General features: G+C 46.9%; 1 protein-coding gene across 1 annotated transcript; it reads left to right on the forward strand.

Annotated features, from left to right (window-relative positions):
• Positions 1-9,835: 9,835 nt before the first annotated feature.
• Positions 9,836-16,052, forward strand: LOC142583554 (uncharacterized). Its single transcript, XM_075694041.1, has 7 exons — positions 9,836-9,879; positions 10,893-10,965; positions 11,656-11,771; positions 14,881-15,076; positions 15,154-15,351; positions 15,429-15,627; positions 15,701-16,052. The coding sequence occupies exons 1-7, from the start codon at positions 9,836-9,838 to the stop codon at positions 15,886-15,888; spliced, it is 1,014 nt and encodes a 337-aa protein (XP_075550156.1). The 3' UTR covers positions 15,889-16,052.
• The last annotated feature ends 5,961 nt before the right edge of the window (positions 16,053-22,013 follow it).

A 22,013-nucleotide genomic window follows, 5' to 3' on the forward strand; every position in this document is an offset into this window, starting at 1 on the left:
CAGGTATAGCCCGTCGTGCGGTGAATTGCCGCAAAGCTTGTAAAAGAAAAACAAACTGGATATCATGTCGTTGGTCCTCTCAAAGTGCACTCCTCTCGTTACCGCGCAGGTGAAAATTACTACGGATTGTTTTACAATGTCGTATTTGTTTTCAGCATAAACTGTTCCGGTGAAGTCTGTTCCTGTGACTTGCAGTGGCCTCGATTCGTTGTCTCTGTCCGCCGGGAGGGGAGGCAGAATTTAAGTGGCCGGTCTTTTGTTACGCCTCTTGCAAACTATTCACTTATTTAAAACACTTTTTGCAGCTTGGCGACCTTGCAATACTCAGAACTTAGCCTGCAGTTGCGCTAGCGTTGCTTCAAATCCGCCGTGCAATATTTTATGAACGTGACGTATTGGCGGTTCCGTGAAATACCCGTCCTTTGGAAATACGATGACGTGCCATCTTTGATTCTTGGCTGTAGTGCGAACGTCCTTTTTGTCTTGCCAGTCCTTTGTTGTAACAATAGACTTGTCCATTTATTTTAAATGATTTAGCGCTTGACTCAGCATTGCCACTTGGTTGCCTGAGTAGTACGTTTGTCGTATCCAATATGTCTCTGCAATTATTTCTTCCTGCAAACGGTATTTGTGATCTTGCGTTGTCTATGAACCTGGGCCTCTATCTTGTACACGTTCGAAAACCGGACGTTCGATTTCGCCTCGCGCGATTGTCCAGGCTGCGCCGATATCGCGGCCTATAGGCCAATCTAGCCCAATCGCGTGTGGCGAAATCGAACGTCGGCTTTTCGAACGTGTACAAGATACCGGCCCTGAATGCCCATGCTGTTACTCTTAGATGCCGCTTGTATGACGAATTGGATTTACAAGATTAGTTGATTCTCTTGTTCCTGAGCAGGTGCAACAATGCGCTTCGTGTTGATCGTCCATCTGTACATTCGTGTAAATCACGCATGCTCTTTGCGGCTACACGCGTGTAACTCATTCGGGTCCATGCCACCATATTTTTCGAGTCGGTCATGCGCTTATACCACGCGGTTGTAGATTGGCCAGAGTGTCTTCACCTTGAATGAACGACTTGCTCGTTTGTGTTCTTATTTCGACGACTCTGTCAACTAATGTATCCCCTTTGCTTGTCCTTCTGGTACAATTAAGTACAATCATTGAGTCGGTCAATCAGGCTGCTTCTTGAATTCCTGTGGTGAAGTAACTTTTGATGTAGACGCCTAGTGTTGATGCTATCACCGCTGCCATTAGCTCAAGTCTTGCTAAACTTTGCTCTTTGGAGCTACATCGATTTTCGCTGTTGGTAGGCTTGACTTTGTTGCATCGGTTTGCACGACTGCCACGTGTACTGCCGCTTCGTATGCTGTTGCACTCGCGTCGACATGCAGCTTGTATATGCTTGTTCTAATATATCCTTGCTTACGCAGTATTGGAGAACTAGAACTAACAGCTCCTTCGTTTCAGACATCAGGTCCCTCCACTTGTCGCATTCTTTAAGGAGTGGCTCATCTCACGCATCATCCCTTCTCTAATTTTTGAAAGCCTATCTCTGCGCGTATCGTAAAAGGTGACGGCAAACCAAGCACATCAAATCTTTCCCGCTGCTTGTGCAGCATTGTCCTTTTGGTTAAGTACGTTGTTGCTGGTAAGGATGCATGCTTGTCCACAGGAAAGGATAGCACGTCCTTTAAGTACTTCCATGAAATGGCAAGACGCATTGTGTACCCTTTCGATCGAATTCCTATGTGATCGTCGTCCCTTTCGTTTTCATCTATTTTATTTAGGCTCTCTTCATTGTATGTCCATTTTCTGAAGTTCATCGCCGCCTCTTTAATCAGTTCTTTTGCCTTTTCGTACAACTTGACAGCACCTTAAAATGTTGCTGACCCTAGGAACACATCTTCCCCGTAAATCTTTCTGTACTGTTTCTTGCATCTCCAAATGACTCGGCCACTTGTTTCAAATGGTTCTTGATTGTAGCTGCCAGAAGAAACGGGCTCGGAGTTTTACCGGAACTTACTCGTCATGCGGCAGGTTTGTACTTCATTACGCAGCTTTTCCACAATCGTCATGCTCCCACCACAGAAATCTCATGGCATCTGTCCTCTTAATGGATCGAAATTTGTAGGAATGCCTTTTCAACGTCTCCAACTAGGGCCACCTTTTTCTTATTTGATGTCCTGCCTCGAGGTAGTCGTTTCATGACATTCCTTTCTGCGTGTGTGAAGAGGCGTCGACACTACACGAACCTTTCTCGTGACTCGATTTTCTCGAAAGCCGCGGGATGTGGCATGTAATACCACAGCGTAGTCAGTGGTTCTGAGCGTTCCTGAACCTCATCCGCGACTTCCAAAATCGTATATTCTGAGATCGCGTGATCATAGCGTAGCAGCATATTGACACGAGTACTTGTTTTTCTCCGGCGGTAGCGTTTCACAGTCTATCAAATGTTATCGCTCAGCGCATGTATTTGCATATTGCATGCATGCGGGACGCGAACTGTGGTCCTTTCCGCGAGACATGCGAGCACCAGCGATTACTTCGGCACCTTCGATCACTCGTGTACGAAAGCCGACGCGCTTGAACCGCACATCAGATTTTCGCTGATTGTGCTCGCCACTGTCGTTGTGCCTTGGTAGTAGCCGGTTTCTGGGCGCACGTCCTCCCAATAAAGATTAGCCATTCTGGTTTTCTGTTCTTGATCCTCACTACCACGTGACATCTGGTAGAGGTGCTTCACGTGCATTCACTGGACGCTCCAAACAAACCGTAATCCTAGCCTGAACTCCGAAGACCACCAACGTCGCCAAGGACCAGCGAGCTATTTGCGGACTGCAATGACGGCCCCCGGAGCACGGACTTCTGCCTGAGACGACCAGGAAGATCATGGCCAACAATTCAACATCCATAATGGAAGCCCCAGGGTCCATGATGTTTCCACCCAGGGAGCCACCTACCTTTCGTGGAGCTTCGTCGGACGATCCGGAAAACTGGCTTTCTTCTACTTTTGAAAGCATCTCTGCCTTCAACAAGTGTACCGCTGAGAATAAGCTACGCCACATGTATTTCTCCCCCGAAGATGCCGCGAGGACATAGTTCGAGAACCGAGCCGGAGTCCGCCCTTACAACGTGGGACCAGTTCCGCAGTAACTTCCTGAGGACCTTCACGAGCGTCGTCCGGAAAGGGATTAAGTTTTATTGGAAGCCCGAGTGCAGCTACCTAACGATATCGCTGCCATGTTTACGGAAGAAATGAGCCGTCTATTCCAACACGCCGAACCAGAAATATCCGAGAGTCCTGCTCAAGCGTGGTACGATGCAATAACTTTTAGCCGGTATGATTCGAAGACCGTCGGAGAGTTTCTTCGCCAGGCAACCAGCATCGACAAAACACTGGACAGGCGGGACCTACAATTAAACCGTCGCACGATGTCAACAAACACAGCGGTCACGCGGTAAGAGCTTCATTAGTTGATCTCTTCATCACAGCATCAAGTGGCTTCGATTGCTGACGATGTACGCGAGGAAATCCAGCAGTCACTCGGGGTCCCTCAGTCGCCTCAGCCGGAAGTGATGACGTACACCACCGTAGTCCGCCACACCGTTCCCCCATCCGCGCGCGCAAGGCCCGATAACGCCGCCAGTCCGTCGTCCCACGCAGCATGCCCAGACTCGCGTTTGGCGCACCACCGTCCGCTCTGCTACCACTGCGGAGAAGCGGGCCACGTCTACCGCCGATGCCCATATCGCGACTAGGTCCGCAATCTACGCGCCACGTCCACAGCTTGGTGAGGGGCCACGTGACATCGACTACGTCGCCGGATTGCAGTGGAGGCCCCAACGTCCTGCGCGTTCGCCGTCGCCAGGACGCTACCTGTCGCCGCAGCGCCGATCATACACTGGCCCAGCCCTGGGCCGTTCTGTAAGCCCCTATCCGGAAAACTAAACGCAGCTACTGATGGAGGTGGGGTTGCTGCATGTTGAAATAACGAAGATACTCCGCCGACGTTGACGCTTCGTGATCTATTTCGACAGCGCAGCAACGACACGCCGCCATCCCGACGAAGCCTGGAAGCCAAGAATACGCCCACGAGACAACCTGACGACGCCACGTATTAGTCACAGGTCAACGTGACGCAGGCGTGAACCGACGCGAAGATCGAACTGCAACGGAAGAACCACTGGCCTCGACGTGCTTCTCAACGGCCACGAAGTCACCGCGCTTGTAGACACTGGAGCAGACTATACTCCATCTGTGGATTATCCGCCGATAAGTTGAAAGCATGGGACAGCACTAAAACTTGGACAGCTTGAGGACTCCTCATGACCATCACTATCGCGGGACAATATCTTCGTTTTTCTTTACCCTTTTCGGCAGTCGGAGAGTCTTTTCACAGCATTTTCCTTGTCGATTTACAATTTAAAGCCTTAATTACACTGCAAGTGCACTTGACAGCGACCGTTTACTTCTATTTTACTCTGTGATTGAATTTCGGCTGCCTTAATATTGACACTTTGTTTGGGGATGCCCGTTGATTCAATGCTCCAAAACCTTTGTAGCTCTTCATGAATTGTTTCCGCATCTTCAACCTTCAGAACCATGACTGATTGATTTTATGCTTAAATTGTTTTGGGGCCCTTTTTGGGTAACCTTGTTTTATTCAACATCGTATTGTCTCGACTGCCATGAATCTGCTTTCGATATTGCGTCTTACTAGCGCAGAACTCCCGATAATTGAACCCTTCAGCACTCCTAAGGCTTCTGTTCCAGTCGTCTTGGTTCTCTCATCCGCCACTTCTCTCGTTGAAATTCTGATTTGTAGCAGGTAGACAACAGATATGACGTCGGCTTGTAGATCTATTACTACGGCTGATTTGTCTCCTAGCGTTGCTACAGTAATTGGACAACGTTAATTTGAATTTTTCGTCTCCTTCGAATGGACCAGTCGTCAGCCTTTCCTGTCATATCTTCGCTCCTATTTCTTTTACTAATCCAGCTGAAATAAATGTCCGCTGGCTTTCGCTGTCTAATAGCAATCGATCGGCACTGTCTGCCACCCTTATCCTCCCCCTATCCAAGCTACAGCTATCTCCGAAAGCGCAAAATTCACATTTTCAGTTGCGTGTATATATAGTAGCCGTCGTCGCTTCAGCTTGCTGTGTTGTGACCTGCTCTACTTTTCTTGCGCACCGTTATGCCTACTGATCTAGCATGTTGTCCTTTGCCCTATTTACATGTCCCTCTTGCTCTACAAATAAGTGCAGTGTTCTGGCCGGGTGCATCTGAAGCACTATTCTCGGTGAGAATGGCTTTTTTTTTTTCGTCATTGGAATGTTCCGGCGACAGTCCTCAGTTGCGTGGTTGTTCTGCTTGCACAACAGGCAGCTTCTGTTTCTGAGCTATAAAAGCTGCAATTCCGAGGCTGTCTGCTATTATTCCTTGGCTTCGCAACTATCCCATTCACACTGTCTTCCTGAAAAGATATTTGCTATCGCTGAAATGACTTACGCCTGTCCAGCTTTTCCTCGCATTGTTTTCATGTTGCTTTGCGCCCTATAGCTTTCATGGCTCAGCTGTTTTTCATTACTTCTTTTCGCTTGAACTGCACCAATAACTCCGGTGGAATTGCTCTCTTCAACGCTGTCAACATCGACGCGAAACTGGCACTCGAATCACTGAAGGTGCAGACCGACAATCTGTTCAACTGCGCTCCGTGCACTATCTTGCGTAGTTAATAAGTTTCTTGCACCGACCTCACTTTCTCTAGGCTCAAGAACATGCTCATGCGCAATTCCACCGATCGTTCATGATTTCCGAACGTTGTTCGTATTTTTATCGCTTCATCACAGTTTTCATATGCAGATAAAGCACTGCAGCCCTTAACAGCATACCCTGCCTTTCCGGTTAGAGATGCTAATAAACTTTTGTACCTTGCTCATGTTGGATCTGAGGGGAACAGCTTACTCCTACTGAGCCCAGAAGAGATTCCACTCCAGAGCTCTTCCGCCAAACTTTGTCATTTCCAGATTAGGTAGTTTATGCATTTCCGTTAGTGATGCCGCCGGCGTTCCATTCAAATCTAACTGTATGGCCTCTAGAATTCTGAACTTTATTGTAGGCAAGATCGTCGTTATTGTCATGTCGTACTCTATCATTCAGATACTACTGCGGCAGTATTTTCTGCTACAATTTCCTCCATTAGTTCGTTGGCGCTGTTGAGTCTTTCGCTTATTCTCTTTCGTTGTGTGCAAATTTGTTCTGTTAATTGTTAATTGCGTTGATGAGCTTCGTGATCTGGGGGCGAAGCGCTTTCCTTTTCTTCGTTACTATATACATCGCTCATTTCTAGTCTAGTAACAATGGCGTCTTGCTTATATGGTTTTCTCTTCGGTCTCGTTGCCCGATCCGCTGCTCCACCACCGTTTCCTTTTCTGCTTCTTTGCTGGTTGACCTTCCTTATGGGCGGGGAGGTAGTATGCCGGTTCACCGCACCGTTGTTAAACGATAGACCGGTGACTGCTTCGAATGTGAACGGTTTATTAAAGTAGCACTTGATTGTGACAAGGAGCCGTTCTCTTACTCATCGTGTTCGAGTGCTTCGATGACATTTTACAATAGTTTTCCATACTATGACGCATAGCCTCAGCGGGCATCGGCCAAGAAGTGAGTGGTGCAATGGCACACGCACAGAACGAGTCATTGCCGAGGAAGCAGCAGGTACAATTAAAATGAGACACGAACGAATATAAGCCTGCTTAAGATGTCGCAGTGTGTAGCGCGGTTGAATACGCAGGAGAACGTACACGCGCCTGTTTTCTTTCCGTCCAACACGCCGGTATGAAGAGCTTCAAGAAAGCTTCGTTTCACAGAAATTCCAACATGATCGATGACTCCGCATTTGTCTGCAATGGCACTCTGTTGTAACGGTCGCACCAGACACGTGTGGCCGATTGTTGTTGCATAGCTTGTCGAACGTGGGCGACGCTTTCTCGTGTCTTACGGATTCTTTAGTCCCTTCCCAAGCCTCTTTCTGTGTTTTCGCGCTTTTCGTGCCGTCTTCCTCGATAAACGATATCCGTATTATCCAATTCGTAACCTCATTGAAATACCGTTCATCGATAATTCGGGAGCTTAAACATAACACGGCTTGCTTTGCCTTTCGTCTTGCCTCGCGATCAAGATGCATACACACTGCGAATAAGTGCACAGGACGATGCTGGTCGAGTCGCTTGATAGTAAAACGAGCATCGTCCTATGCTCTTCTTTGCTGTGTATGCGCCTGGTTAACTAGTTTTATTCCTCCTTCGGTATGTATAAACTTTCCCCCAGCACTTAGCCTTACTGCATCCGTGCCTTATTGTTCCAGAATCTTGACCTTTGCTTTCGATTGCAGCCCGCGTGTCAGGTGGATATCCAGCGCGCTGCTCCACGTTTGCCATCCTCCCAACGTCCCCCTCAGGAGGTGGCCTAGAGCACCGCTCGTAGCGTGACCGACCGTTCCCGTTCGCCGGTGCGGTCTCGCTTGCAGACGATATTGCTGCTCACCGCCCTTCTTTGCTACGGGCAAGTACCACGTACAGACCACTCGTACTACGGTCCTCGAATGGTCGAAAAATAAGCCTTGTTGCTTCAGTTGGTTTTAGATCCGCCTTCCCTTTCGTTACATTCATTCGTTTCATCGCTTGGACAAGTATACGACAAAGGAAATAGAATGAGGAAAACCAGGGAATACAAGTGCTTGTCGGTAGCTGACTAGGTCCCCGTCCTCAATATTTTGCACTCGAGCAATTGTGGTAACCTATCATTGTCACTTACTTACCTGGACTACCAGTTCATAAGCAAGCATGAAATGCATTTACTATGTGGTAAATATAATTCAACACATCACATGACTAAACAAAGCTTAACGTCCTGTCAGCAATTAATTATTCAATTACCTCGGAGGTTCCAGACGGAGTATTGCGTGAGGGAATACAGGGAATAAGCAAAAAGGAGTATAAAGTGTGCATTGTTAGCGAGTAAACATTAAAGAACAAGTCTCTAACAGTGTTAACGCAATACGAAACAAACGTTTCTTCTGAGCGAAGAAAACCCTCCTAACCGTTTGTTGCGTAATCTTGGATAGCCCAGGAAAAAATACCTGGCATCTAAAAAGCAAATAAAAAAACTTTCTACTACCTAAGCATAGGCGAAACTATGGATTCACGACAGCGGGGTTCAAGAGGTCAAGGCTGTCTGCCGTAATTTGTCCTTGGTTTTTCAAGTTTTTTGTAGATCTCTTCACCTCAGTATTAATGTCGCCAGTATGCACGTGTGTGGTTAGATTGCGAATAGCAATCTGTAATGATATCGGGAATCCTTAGTAGTCTGTTCTTTGGCAACATTGAAGCGAAAGGAAATGTTTTATTTCGTCGTTCGCCTTTTCATTTTAGTACTAGAAGTTGTGCCCCACATGACAATACATACTGCATCTGGGATTGACCGGCATCTAAGTGGCATTTGGTCTCGCCCTTCCTAAAGCACCTATTCTACGAGATGGCTTCATGTTTATATTGCCAACATGGTCATTTCAAGGTAGTCATGAAAAGCATCCAATATTATGCTGCTTGTCCGCTCTGTGTGATCAATACCCATAGACCTAAAGGGTTTACTCCCGTGATTCGAAACCCTAAAAAAATACTCGCTTCGCCTTATGTGCTTCTATTGAAACTCGTTCACATCTGGCAACCTTGGCAACTCCCTTAACCACATGTTCGATTGTATTCGTTAAGTCAGCACTACATGAAATAACTCATTTAATCTGCGTACAAAACTTTTTTTTTCTATTGCTGGAATGGTAGCGATATTTAGCTATAAAGCAAGAATAGAAGCGGCCCTAAAATACCCTTGTTAGACCTTTAGTCATTGACATCAACTTGGAGATTGATGCACCCGTGAAACACATGGGTACAATTTTGGCGATAGATTGTACTTAAAGTCCCCGCCCACTAATTCTATATGAACATCCTGAAGAGTACCCGCCATGGTTGCTCAGTGGCTATGGTGTTGGACTGTTGAGCACGAGGTCACGGGATCGAATCCCGGTCACGGCAGCCGCATTTCGATGGGGGCGAAATGCGAAAGCACCCGTGTTCTTACATTTAGGTGCACGTTAAAGAACCCCAGGTGGTCGAAATCTCCGGAGTGCTCCACTACGGCGCACCTCATAATCGGAAAGTAGTTTTGGCACGTAAAACCCCATAATTTAATTTTAATATCCTGAAGATTACTTAGTATTTGACTTCATCAAATGCCCATCTTAGGTACAGAAATATTCATACTGCATTCAACTGCCATTCCATACTTTATTATTGCTTCCTTTGTTTGCAACATTGGTAGCTCAGTTAACTTGTCCCGTTCAAAACTCCACTGGTGTCGCGAAATCACTTTCATTCTTTTTCAAGAAACCGAGAAATCTTTTTTTGTGTGCAAAACGCTTTGGTATGTTTCAGTGGAAATGCTCAGTACAGATACTGTCTTTTCAGGATCCCGATGTCTGCGCTCGATTGAGGCCCATGAGTCGGGTTATCCAGTGTGCTGCTCCCCGTTTGCCATCCTCCCAACAACCCCGCCTAGGGAGATGGCCTAGAGCCCACTCGTACTGTGGCCGACAGTGTTTGTTAAATTCCATTCCCTCACCCCCCTGGCGTCCTGCTGGCAGTCGGAACCTTGCTCCTCGCCCACCACTACTGGTTAGTATCGCGTACTGATGTCTCGTACTTCTGCTCTGTCCTCGAGTGGTCGACAATAAGCCCGCTGATGTTTTCGTTTTGCAGATGACCGTTTTCGATGGCGGTGAGCAACGAGGACGTCCGAGGCAGTCTTGCCAAAAGGTGGGAAATTTTAGATATTGTGGTATTGATATTGTGGTAATATTTTCCCCGAGATCTCGGGGGAAATATTATTCTGGCAATGAAAACGTGTTATATTTTTTTGACGTCGGAAGTGCTTTTTCGATTTAATTTGCTGCAGTGTACAGATATGGGCAGTAGTTCTTTATATTAGCAGGCAACTGAAGTCAATGCGACATGCCTTAATTAATACACGGACGCTATTTTGCGATATTTCTAAATGTCATCTTGCGTGTGGCCAGCTTCGGTTACGCTTTCTCCAGCTGACTTGAAGTTGCAATGACGGCCATTACAAAAGACTCCCGTCAACGACCTCGCCCCCCCTCCTTTTTTTTTTAATGGCTCCAGTGCGAGTAAGACTAAATTTTGAAAGCAGCTTCAGCAGAGCTGGTCAGATCCTTTGTTCGAGCGCTGAATTGCTCCTCTACGGGGTGATGACCACCAGCTTCATAGGTTTTGGGCCATCATGTGTTCAGACACAACGTGGCCATGTATGACAAACTGAACATCGTGTAATTTTTTTAAATTTCTAAGCAAAGTATGACGCTTGAAACATGCCGATGAGGAGCCGGAAGTGTAGCTTCTTATTTACAGATAGCTGCTTGATTGCGATATATACTGCTTGAACGCATGAATAACTGACGCTCGCACTCGATGTCTAAGGTTTGAAAGGAATTTTATCAAGGCACTGTACCTGGTTTCGAAACTTCCTAATTTTTTTTCATGTGCCGGCCACTTAGGCGCACATACCTTGGACTCCATCGTGCTTGTTTAGCGTTTCCTTGTCAAATGGGTTTTAGTTAAGTCTGCTGCAGGGAATTGGGCCTCAGATTCTCAGCAAGCGACTTCCTCACAGCGTATAGATGCTTTTCTGAATAAATATGGTCTTGGCGTAAGCAAGTTTCGCCCACATTTGTGGCGAAAGTATACGTGACAATTTGGCAGCATTGGTTTCTGCTCAAAATTCCAAATATTTTTTTTTGCCTACGTTCCAGATCAGATGCTTTTGAGCAACAATCCTTCCACGGCTGTGCACGGTTGCACATCGACCGGCAACTGGACATTCAAGTCTGAGCGCGGCCGCTGACCCCAGGACCTGCGCGGCAACCCCTCGTCATGGCAAGCGTCGTCTCTGCGAGCTTCGCATCGAGCGTCCTAAACGCTCATCAGATGCACTTTGTGCATTTTTTTTCTAGATGATCTAGCTGGCGAGGGTGGCGCATGCCTTAGAGAAGTTAACTGTTTGTTCTGCTGCACTAGCTAGCGCTCACTAGGATGCATAGCTACACTACAAAATTGCTTAGCTGTAAGCCCGAGGTTTCGTGGGCATGGCTTGCGGCCACATGGGTCTTCTCCGTGCCGGAATCGAAGAGGACGGGCCACGTGTTGCGGGGTGGCGGCGCATAGCTTCAGGATTAGCTGACACAAGGCCTAGCTCACACTGCGCAGGCTATAGCTGATAGCCGTCCTCTGCGAGTGCGTCAGGGACATGGACCCTTCCGAATGGCCTTGCGACCCGACCCCACTATTTCGTGACAAGGTAGCCCGCGCGCGTCAGTGCTATCGAGCGAAACGTGGACTCACGGCAGCAAACGTCATTCGGAAACTGCCTCGCCAGCTATTAGCTATTGCGGCGACCTTACGTCGCCTGTATACGGTCTGGAGCGCAGCTCGGCCGTGCAGCAGCTACGGTAAGTGGTCCATTTCTTTGCGGTTACAGCTGTTCTTTTCTGGTTTACTTTACTCCTTGCGTCGCAGATGATGACCTTGATCACCATCACTCGTGCAGTCACCGTCTTAACTATTTCGCATTCCCTCGGCGGTGAAGTGCTGCTGGTGAACTGGACTTTGTTCCTCGCCCGGCACTACTCCTGGCAAGTCTCATGAACACTAGAATAGTAGTGTGGCTGTGTTCTCGAGTGTTTAACAAGTCCTGTCTGATTTCAGGTTCTTACCGTCCGCTTTCCATTGCGGCTATTCACAAGCATATCAAGCGGGCGCTTCTGCACATCTAGTCTCCGGCGGTGTTACGTCTGCATTTTTTTCTCGCCGGTGGCTTTCAGCTGGGAGACTGAGATTCGTTCAACTCCCTGCACTTCTGACAAGTACCATATACACTCCTATGATACTACGAATGTTTTCTCGTGTGGCGTGTAAGCCCTGTGGCATTTCAGGTTCCGAGCGTCTGCTTTTGAATGAAGCTGTGTTTTCCTCTGACGGCTATGGTTCGCGTTCTCTCAGTGCTCCTTTCCATAATCCTGTTGCTACATCTTGCCGGTTCCGCAAGCACACAAACTTTGTGGGCTTCCGATGAAATTGCTGTCGAATCTATTTACTATGCAGACCTTCGAGGTTAGGTTTATCCTTCCGAAAACTTCCTTCGCCGCAGAGTTTTCAAAAGGCTTTTTTATGTCGCTCTCCGAGTGAGACGACGTTGAATTTCTTCCGTTTCTGGTAATATTTCTTAGCGGAGTTCCTTTCCTCACCCGTAATTTATTTCTACTCGGAGTGTCACATTTTCACAATGCTTTTGTAACTCTACGTAGTCTACTTTTGTCGAAAGTTGCCGTCCTATTATTCAATGTTTCCTCCCAGTTTTCTAGAGGAAGTTGGAGGGATCGGTTCTCCAGGTCCATCGTGAACTTGTGTTAACGATTGCTTCTTAATGATACCACCTACTTCGTGTACACGGGTATATAGCTTTCCATTATGCAGTACACATCGACCGATCGCTTTCCGCAGTACACTTGAAAACTACGAATGAGCCTTTCATAGAAACCGCCCCCACACGGTGTTTTGCGGAGGAAATTTCCACTTGGTGATAGGTCATAAATTGTTCAGTTGTTTAGCGACGTAATGTTGCTGTGACCGCATTCAATCTCTTATTTCCCCTGGAAGTCTTGCGTTGTTGCTGAGCACATTTATGTTCGACCTGAGAAACGCCGAAAATAGCGTAGAAAACCGATCTGAAGAGTCTCCAACAGTTTCGCAGTGTACACCTCTTGTCACGGCACATCTGAAAGTTGCTACAGTTTGGCTATGTCTCCTTGTGTTTTTTTGTAGTTACTCCCAGCGCACAGTTCAAACGTAGACCAGCTATTTCAATGTGGTCTTCGTTCCTCTATCCTCTAGAGGAGGTACTTCCTCTTACAAGGATCTGGAATTATATCTTCGCCACATAACGCACTGTCGTATAACTTTCACTTATTTTCGTCCTTCGATTACCCGAAATCTCGTTATTATATGCGCCAGTGTACCACGTACTCCACCGTGAAGTTTTTCCATATAGGTGTCACACTAATAGTCCACAGGTTTCTTCCATTTACATATAATCGGGTGCTGCTCCTCTTGTCATACGGGCACTACCGAAGGCGCCCTTGAAATCTCATTGGGCCATTATCTTAAAATATCTGGTATTCGCCTATTGTCTGCACATTCGCTTGCTTGCTGAATTTGAAATTTTGCAATATACGCACTTTGATATAGCCAAATGAGGCAGGTTTCGGTGCTATTTATTTCTTCTGCTTTTAGTGGACCGTTGAACTTGTCCTCTAATATTCACGGAACGAAACATTCACGCACTTACTCTCCAAATATTCAAGTAACTGCCGAACCTGTCAACTTCAATCCTCGTCTTGATATCCTTTACGACGTGCATCTGACACGAGAATCTTCTTTTTTTCATTATTAACCGGCATTTTGTACCGACTATTTGGTCTGTAGCAACTGGGATCCACAATTGTTCACTACATCTTTTCTACAGTCACTCCTGGTTATATCTGCTCGATTTTTCAGTACTATTGACGTATCCCCCATTGTTCTGCTACTGAGTAATCCTTTTTTTTTTGTAGTCTGTGTTCAACGGTTGCTTCATACGTTTTCTTTCTCCAGTGCAGCACGATTGTACAAGTGGTCCGATACTTCACTATTTCTCGCAAGTTCTAATTTGCGAGACTGACGACGGTGTTCATTAGAGCTACTCTGTTCTTTTCCAGGACCAGCACTGTCTCCGCTCTGATATAACAGTACCATGAATGCTGCACTTGAATACACCGCCGGGCTTGCATCCGAGAAAAGTGTCGGTGCTAACGCTCCGTTTCTTGTTGTTGATGCACTTTGAGGCTTTCAGTCCATCTTCCTCGGTATATTTATTTCTCCATAGACAATTTATCTTCGTCTGGGAGAGGGTTGTCCCAATATCTTTTCCTTCCCGTCATTGAATACCGATGTTAGCTGTTGCAGTGCAGGTCGTTAGAAATTCGAGCCGACCAAATGTTTTTGCCGTGGCTTGAAATACTCATCGCTTCGTGAGCATTTCACTCGAGTCTTCATATCGATGGGAAAGCAGAATACCGTCGGCACGTGTACGAGTTCATTCCTAGAATACTGGTCTGGCTTCATGTAAGAATGGCACCTTGATGCGAATTTAAATTCTCATTCCTTCACTGTTCGCTATCCATTTCCTAAGATTCATTGCAACTCGGAGAATTTGTGAATTCTGTGTACACGCCTTTTACCCGGTTTTATTATGATGTTCCAAGCATAACTTCATCAACACAAACTTAATTACGTTTGCTGTCATTGCAAGACTTTCTTCGAAAATTCCTTATCAGTGTTGGTACATCTGCATTCAAATTTCCTCCTGTCTGAAGATAATCATTCAGAACATTCCTGATCTTAACCACGACGCGTCAAATACTACGCTTTTCTTGCTAGTCGGTCTTCTCGAATTGCTTGATGGCGCGATATGGTAGTTAATTGTTCAGATTCTTCCGAACTCGCTCGTTCTGCTTTCCAGGTGTGAAACATCTCGCATTGAACAGTTCTATTTTTATCTCGCTGCATTTGTCTGGTGTCTTCGAGATAGTCTTCCGATTGCTGCTTCGTTGATTTCCACGTTAACTTGCTTTCCATCCTTCTGAACAGTCCTTGTAACTACATCGTCCACTTTATGCATCGTTTCTTTCTGAGCAGCTAAGCCAGTATATTCTGCCTTCAAAATGTTCAAAAGGGAAGTTTTCAGTTTCTGCGGCGTCAAGAACCATGGCGAATTTCGCGTTTCGCCGTTCTCTTCTACACCACATGGGTCAGGCACAATCCAGTCAGGTGTTTTCTATTTTCCATTGTATCTTCCTTTCGTCTTTTCACTGGACTTTCCTCCTCGCCTGCACTACTATTGGTAAGTGTCGTTCACACGGGACTCGTATTACGACTGTGTTCTCCAGTGTTTAACGAATAAGCACTGTGTCGTTACAGCTTCTGCACTCCTGTTTTCAATTGCGGTCCACAAGCGTTCCCAACGCGCTGTTGCACGACTCTACGGTCTGCGCTCCAAAAGATTACTTCGGGCACGAGCATCACCTGTTCCAGGAGCGACTGCTATTGCTTCTACATTCTCTCGCTAGTGGCGTCCTGCTGATAGACTGGACTTCTCCTCGCCTTGCACTACTACTGGTAAATGTCGTTTACACGGGACTCGTATTACGACTGTGTTCTCCAGTGTTTAACGAATAAGCACTGTGTCGTTACAGCTTCTGCACTCCTGTTTTCGACTGCGGTGGGTACCTAGCACGCTCCTGCACATACTCTCCCTTCTTCGCTCCAAAAGAAATTACTTCGGGCGCCAGCATCACTCGTTCCATGAGCGACTGCTATTGCTTCTACGTTCTCTCGCCGACGGCGTCCTGCTGGCAGACTGGACTTTGCCTGGTACCCTTGCACTTAATTCTGGTAAATATCGCGTACACACGACTGTACTGCGCCTGCGTGTTTTCGAATGACCAAACAGGGATTGTCATTTCAGGTTCCCTGTGTTTGCTGTCGCTTGTGGCGCAAGAGAAACGTTCCAGCACTCTCATTCACAAGGACATTCCTGGCCTTGCCTCACGAGCAACTATCTTCAGCCCGATCGTCTTGCCGTGCTCTATAGTGAATGCGTCGCACGCCTGTCTTGGCGGTTTCCTGCACTGTGACGGCGTGTTCATGCTCTGAAGGACTGCGTGTGGTCACCGTCCCGAGACCGTCCATCGGATGTGCTCCTACAGTTCGCTGTTGCCTTTTTCCGCAGGCATGTTTAAGTTTCGTGTGGCAAGCTTTTCTTTTTTTGGAAGAGTGGCACGCTGCTCAGCGAATGGATAGCGCTTCTAGGAATTGGGTTAATACCAAGCAGAACAGTAAAGGTTAAGTGGATACCACTCGGTACTTAAGGACTGGACTGTCAATGTTTTCATGAGCCAATCTAAAGTTTTGGTGGCGAGAGTAATGGACATTCATTCATTGTACTCTTTTGTAGTAGTGTGTGTGTGTGTGTGTGTGTGTGTGTGTGTGTGTGTGTGTGTGTGTGTGTGTGTGTGTGTGTGTGTGTGTGTGTGTGTGTGTGTGTGTGTGTGTGTGTGTGTGTGTGTGTGTGTGTGTGTGTGTGTGTGTGTGTGTGTGTCCTACTCTGTGCTTCCTTTTTTTCTATCGAGAACGTATGACATAAGCTCCGCCGCTACCTAGCGCACTTCGAATTTTTTTGTTCCGGTAGCATTTCCAACGTCAGTTGCTTCACTTTTCCCGGTTCATTCCTGTTGAAATGTTCCTGGTTTGATGGTTTACTATCGTCTATGGACATGCGCTTTTGGACTGGTCGAACCGCTGGTTTCTTTGGCTTTGATCCATGGGTTGATCTCTGTGCTCGTTTCAGCATTCAGCGGATTTGTTCAGGCGCCATTCTTGTGCCAGAAACGGTCTTCACACATTCTCGGTTCTTCCATGTCGCTCATCACTGACTCGAAAAGATTAACATGCCACTACAAAAGGACACGGCGTCAATGAATGGGAAAGGGTGGTTATTCTCGCCAACAAAGAATTCCTGATTTGCTCATGATGATAATGACGTCCATCTTTAAAGACTGGTTGGTGGTAAAGGTCACCTGGATCATTGTTTCTAGTTTTTTGGTGTCCTTGACTCATCAAATGCTTATAGAGCTACATGGTCCAACTTATGTATTACCTGTCGTTTGTTTATCGGACAGTGTTACCCGCTGTCTTCACTTGTTCACCTCTTACACCGCGCCGTAGTTTGATATTTGTGTCCGCAACTATCGCGTACTCTGCACGATGGGTAAGAATACTGAAGCGCCGTGGCGCCCTTCACGCGGCTGTGACGTCGTTGCCTGCTGACTGTAGCTCAGATTACGCACACTTGTGTAATTTCGTGCTTAATGTGCACCGCGTGATCCATTGTCAAACAGCTGCTTCGAAGGGGCTACATGCACTCCCCTTATGCCAAGTCGTGTGCAAACGTTTAGAGAAGTGACGAGCACGCTCAAAGAAATCTTGATTAGAATATGTCCGCTTGTATTTTTTTGTGTTGAAGCGAATTAAGTTTACCAGAGTTTCCCCTCATACTTTTCTTTTTTTTTTGCTGTACGATGTGTCTTTCCATTGCTCTTCGCAGGCATCTGAATGCGTTTGCGTTGAATAGTGATTGGATTTGCACATGCTACTACTGTTTTCTTAATCTCGATATAAGGGCGCACTTGATTTATTACGAATTAGTTCCATTGTTCTCAAGCTGTAATAACGTTAAATCTGCGTTGCTCGAGAAACAAATAATAAATTAGCACTGTCCTTGGTAAATGGTTACGTATGCCGCATTGCTCTGCCTTTTTTTTTCCCGCTACTTTCATACGCTGTGATGCAAGTCGAGCAACCACGCATGCGCGGTTGTGCTCAGTCGAATAAATTTTTCTTGAGCTCTAACATACACACAGCGCAATGGAGCCTTACTGTAGAGTCTTTTTATTTTCCCATTTTCAGTTACTCGACAGTCCTGCAATTGCACCACAATACTCGCAATCGGTTTACGATACGACCAGTGTGGTGATTTGGACTTGATATGCATCCGCCGTGGTTGCTTAGTGGCTATGGTGTTGGGCTGCTAAGTACGAGGTTGCGCTATCGAATCCCGGCCACGGCGGCCGCATTTCTAACGGGGCGAAATGCGAGAACACCTGTTTACTTAATTTAGGTTCACGTTAAAGCACCCCAAGTTGTCCAAATTACCGGAGTCTCCCACTGCGGCGTGCATCATCAGATGATGGTTTTCGCACGTAAAACCTCATAATTTCTGTTAGTGTCATTGGAGGCTTTTCTTTTTTTTTTTGTCTAACGCAACTGGTACGTGGACGGAGAGAAAAAACAAACCCACACAGCACTCAATAGTTCGCAATACGACAGCGATGCACGAAATAACTGCACATTGAGGTCATAGTATTGGAGGATGTGACGTGGTATACATAAATATTCGTCTAAAAATCTGCTTTAGTCCCTTCTGTGCGCTTCGCATCCAACTGGGAAAGTTCGAATACTTGCGCGCTTTCTAGTTTACTGAAAACAAATGCCGGAATCGTTTTTTTCATCTCTCAGCGAAGGTGCTCTACTACGATTACCCATTTCAGATAAGTTTTACAGCTTGAAGCTATTTGAACGTTAATGTATGCAAAGAAGTCTGTTACTACGCCTTGACTTATGCTGTTATTTTTCGGTTTATTCATGTAACAAAACTATCATCAGTTGCATTTTATACGTGGAAGTATCGTGAAGCTGAGAAATTATCTGTGCTATGTAAATTACGGTATGTACTTCACATGTATTCCTGTACATATGCACAAATGTATGGTAATGCACTGTATATATGCTGCTGTTTGCAGCATCTGGGATTAAGTCCAGTCAAGTAGCATTCAATCGCTTTTAATCCCGTTTACTTAACAGTCAATTTTGCGCTTGTAATGAGTATGCATTGCATTAAACTGCACCTTGCCCAAATCATCTGTCAAAATAAAACTTTCCTCTTGTTGCCTGTCTCACTAACTCCATGTAGTGAAGACTGTGCCATGCCAGCCAACCGTAATGGCACATCCGATGTCTGCAACTGGTTGAGCTACACCGACTGAATGGGAGCATCACTGGGAACCATTCAGATATAGGAAGACTGGATTACTATGAACTCTCTTCGTTCTCCACTTCTGCGTTGCTAGCAAAGACGGAATGCTGGCGTTTTAGGACGCTGACATTCGGAATTAAAAAAAAGAAAAAGCGAATGTGGCGCAAGTGATAGAGATCGAAACGTTTGTTATGCGTATGTCTTTCATGGACGGCAAAAACTGTCGCTGTAGCAGTCCGAAGCAGCTAACCTGTCGCAGTAGCCGGTTGGCTCTGGTCTTCCGCTGCTCAGGTCAAGGGTTCGATAACTGCCACGTCGGTAGCATGTCGATAACGGCCGAAATAAGAAAAAACAAAAACAAAACGCTCGTGTACTTTCAGGTGCGCCCGAAGGAACCCCAGGTGTTCAAAATTAACCCGGAGTCCCCTGCTACGGTGCGTCTGATAATCAGTGGTTCAGGCACGCAACTGAACGCCTAGAATTTCCTTTTTTTTTCGGGGAGAAACTGTGCGGCAGGAGCAGGTGACGACGTGTGCAGAAAACTCGAAACGTGTTCCGACGGGCGCTCACGAGTTGCAAGTCATGCGTGCGGCCGGAGCCCAACGCGAATGCGAAGGCGGCCACGGAACCGCGATGGTTCCGTCGGTGGGCTGTGATTTACAACTGCGGCGACAGGACTAACACCATTGCTGTCCAAAAAAACTGTGGAAGCATGTGCAAGCTCGTACAACTTTCCCGAGTTCGACAACGGTATACAGGCTAAGACTCCCCCCCCCCCCCCCCCCCCTGTTTTACGATGCACACTAGCGCCAATTGCGGTGATAACAGCGGTGCCACGGCTAGCGAGCCAGTGACGTAGTTCGGCATTAGCCCAATGCGAGAAGAAAAATGCCCGGGTGTATCAACGCATGCGCCGAGGAGCTTAGCATCGTGGTCGTCGGTGACATATATGGGCGTGTAGCGAGCATCCGGCCTCCATTTTGCATTTTCTGTCCACTTCGGCGTGCCTCGTGACTGCTACCATCTGCGTCGCACCGTACCTCGAGCTCCTGCTGCTCCTAATTACGCGCTAGCAGTGGCAGCGCTTGTCGAAGTTGCACGCTACGCATGTTCCCGCCTTAGACTCTGGAAGCACTGGCTTCATGCCCCGGGCCTGCAAAATATGAGGCACGCCCCGAGAGTCGTTGCCCGAACCGTCCGCAGTCTCCATTTCGGCGATTCCTGGCCCCGCTTTCGAGCTCCCGGAGTGTGACTGCCAGCCGGCGTTCCACTCCTTGTGGTGTATGCTACGTTGTTATGCGCGCACGACACTCTCGTCGAGCCGGCTCGGCGTAAGTCGCAAGTCGTACCTGCCGAGTACTCGTTTCGTTGTTTGTGCGCGTTCCTATACTCGCCGTGTGTCAGCCGGTTACGTGTCATTGTATGTTCCTCTTTTCGTGGAAGCGGCCTCGGCGGGAGCGGTATGTGCTCCGCTGGATGTCAGTTGTCGACCTCTGTGCTCTCAAGTATACAGGTTTTATATCATTCTGGAAATGACCACATAATCTGGTGGTCGTCTGTAGTGTGCATAACGTATGCATGAAAATGCTCATCAAAGCAAATGGTACGAAATACCATTCCCACAACTACAAGAATCTTGTTTCCAAAAAATATCTCGCATATTCGCAACAACTGTGGATGGGAATCGTCATATACCCTGCTAACAATGGCACACCCTCTTGCACAGCCCGCAGAGACCTGCTGAAATTAAGACTTTCTGATGGCTGTGTGTAGGTTTTCGACATACCCGGGTACTGCAGTAAGTCCTACTACACACATCTAATAGGGTTAGAGCACTCTTCATATCTAAACGGAAATGCAGCTGGTAATTGGCGCTGTCTAAAGTTTGTGGCCCGGGGGCAGCCAGGTAGCGTGAGTTTCACGTATAGCCAATATAAATGCGTAACCTGCCAATATTCATTTATCACACTATGGCCTTCTTAATTTAGGCTCATAAAATTAGTGTGTAAATTAGTACTGGGGTGTTTTAAGGGTGTTTTCTTGTGGAACACCCTTTCTTGAAAGGGGAGTTTCATAGGTGTTTACAAAGATGAAAAAAAAAAAACCGAAGCACGCCTATTACACCCATAAGGGTGTGAAAATCTTAAGAGTGATACTATCTTCGCATTTACTCGGGTTGGGGTGATGAGATGATCTACGAGAGAACTTTTGCGCTAGGAGACGTACAATAAATTCAAGAACTTTGTGATGTCTTCTGTCTCATATCATATAGAGAGGAAATGGAACGAATTCTGTGTCATAAAACAGCCTACGTAATGTCACCACTCTCATAACAGCCTATCTAATACTACCAGTGTGACTTTCTAATACGCAGCTCACACAGGTAATATCAGTCACATGTTTGTAAACATCTAGGAACGTCTTTAAGTACACCAAGAACTGTACAACGTCTTGCAAACACGCAGAGAGGCGCAGCCTGTCACCTATAGCATGCCTATTTACCCCGAAGTATTTTTCACTGTCAACGGGCCGTGGCTTTGCGCATGCAAAATCATGTCTTGTGCGTCTGACAACATTTATCTGACGCCTACGCGCCGAATTCCTTTTGAGACGCCCACTATAGTATAAGCAATTGAACTTCTCCCAACTCGTCGCCACACATACGCAGACGACGCAGGCTATGTTATAGCGGCGTCCGGCAGGCGTCTTCCCACAGGCTGTCTTCCCACTATTTAGCATCTCACGATCGCGATACGCGCGAGGTGACCCGGGCGGATATTTCAGCTACGCACTCTCGCAGCCGCTTCTTATTCCCTTGCCCACGACACCCACGAAGGAGAGCAAATGGCAGGAGAGCCGAAACGTCCACTTCATCAATGTGAGCCACAGCGCGAGCTACTGGGCGCGTGGGCTTGTTTACGCGTGCTGCGGTAAAGGAAACAGATGCCACCATAGAGCAGGCGAGATTAAGACATTCGCGAAGGAGTTAATATTCAGGCCGCCCTGCTACGATATCTTGAAATTAACTGTTCGCATCAGTCCAGTCCTCGGAAACTGCTGTAGCCGTACACAATGAGGTGAGCTACTCTAGCTAACAGTTGGCGTCTTTCTTTCTTCTGCTTCAAATGCCCCTGTATTTGGGTATTACTTGATGGGTAGGCTTTCAGAAACTGGATTTCTTCGTTGT

This window comes from Dermacentor variabilis, chromosome 5 (genome assembly GCF_050947875.1).
Source record: "Dermacentor variabilis isolate Ectoservices chromosome 5, ASM5094787v1, whole genome shotgun sequence".
Classification (NCBI taxonomy): Eukaryota; Metazoa; Arthropoda; class Arachnida; order Ixodida; family Ixodidae; genus Dermacentor; species Dermacentor variabilis.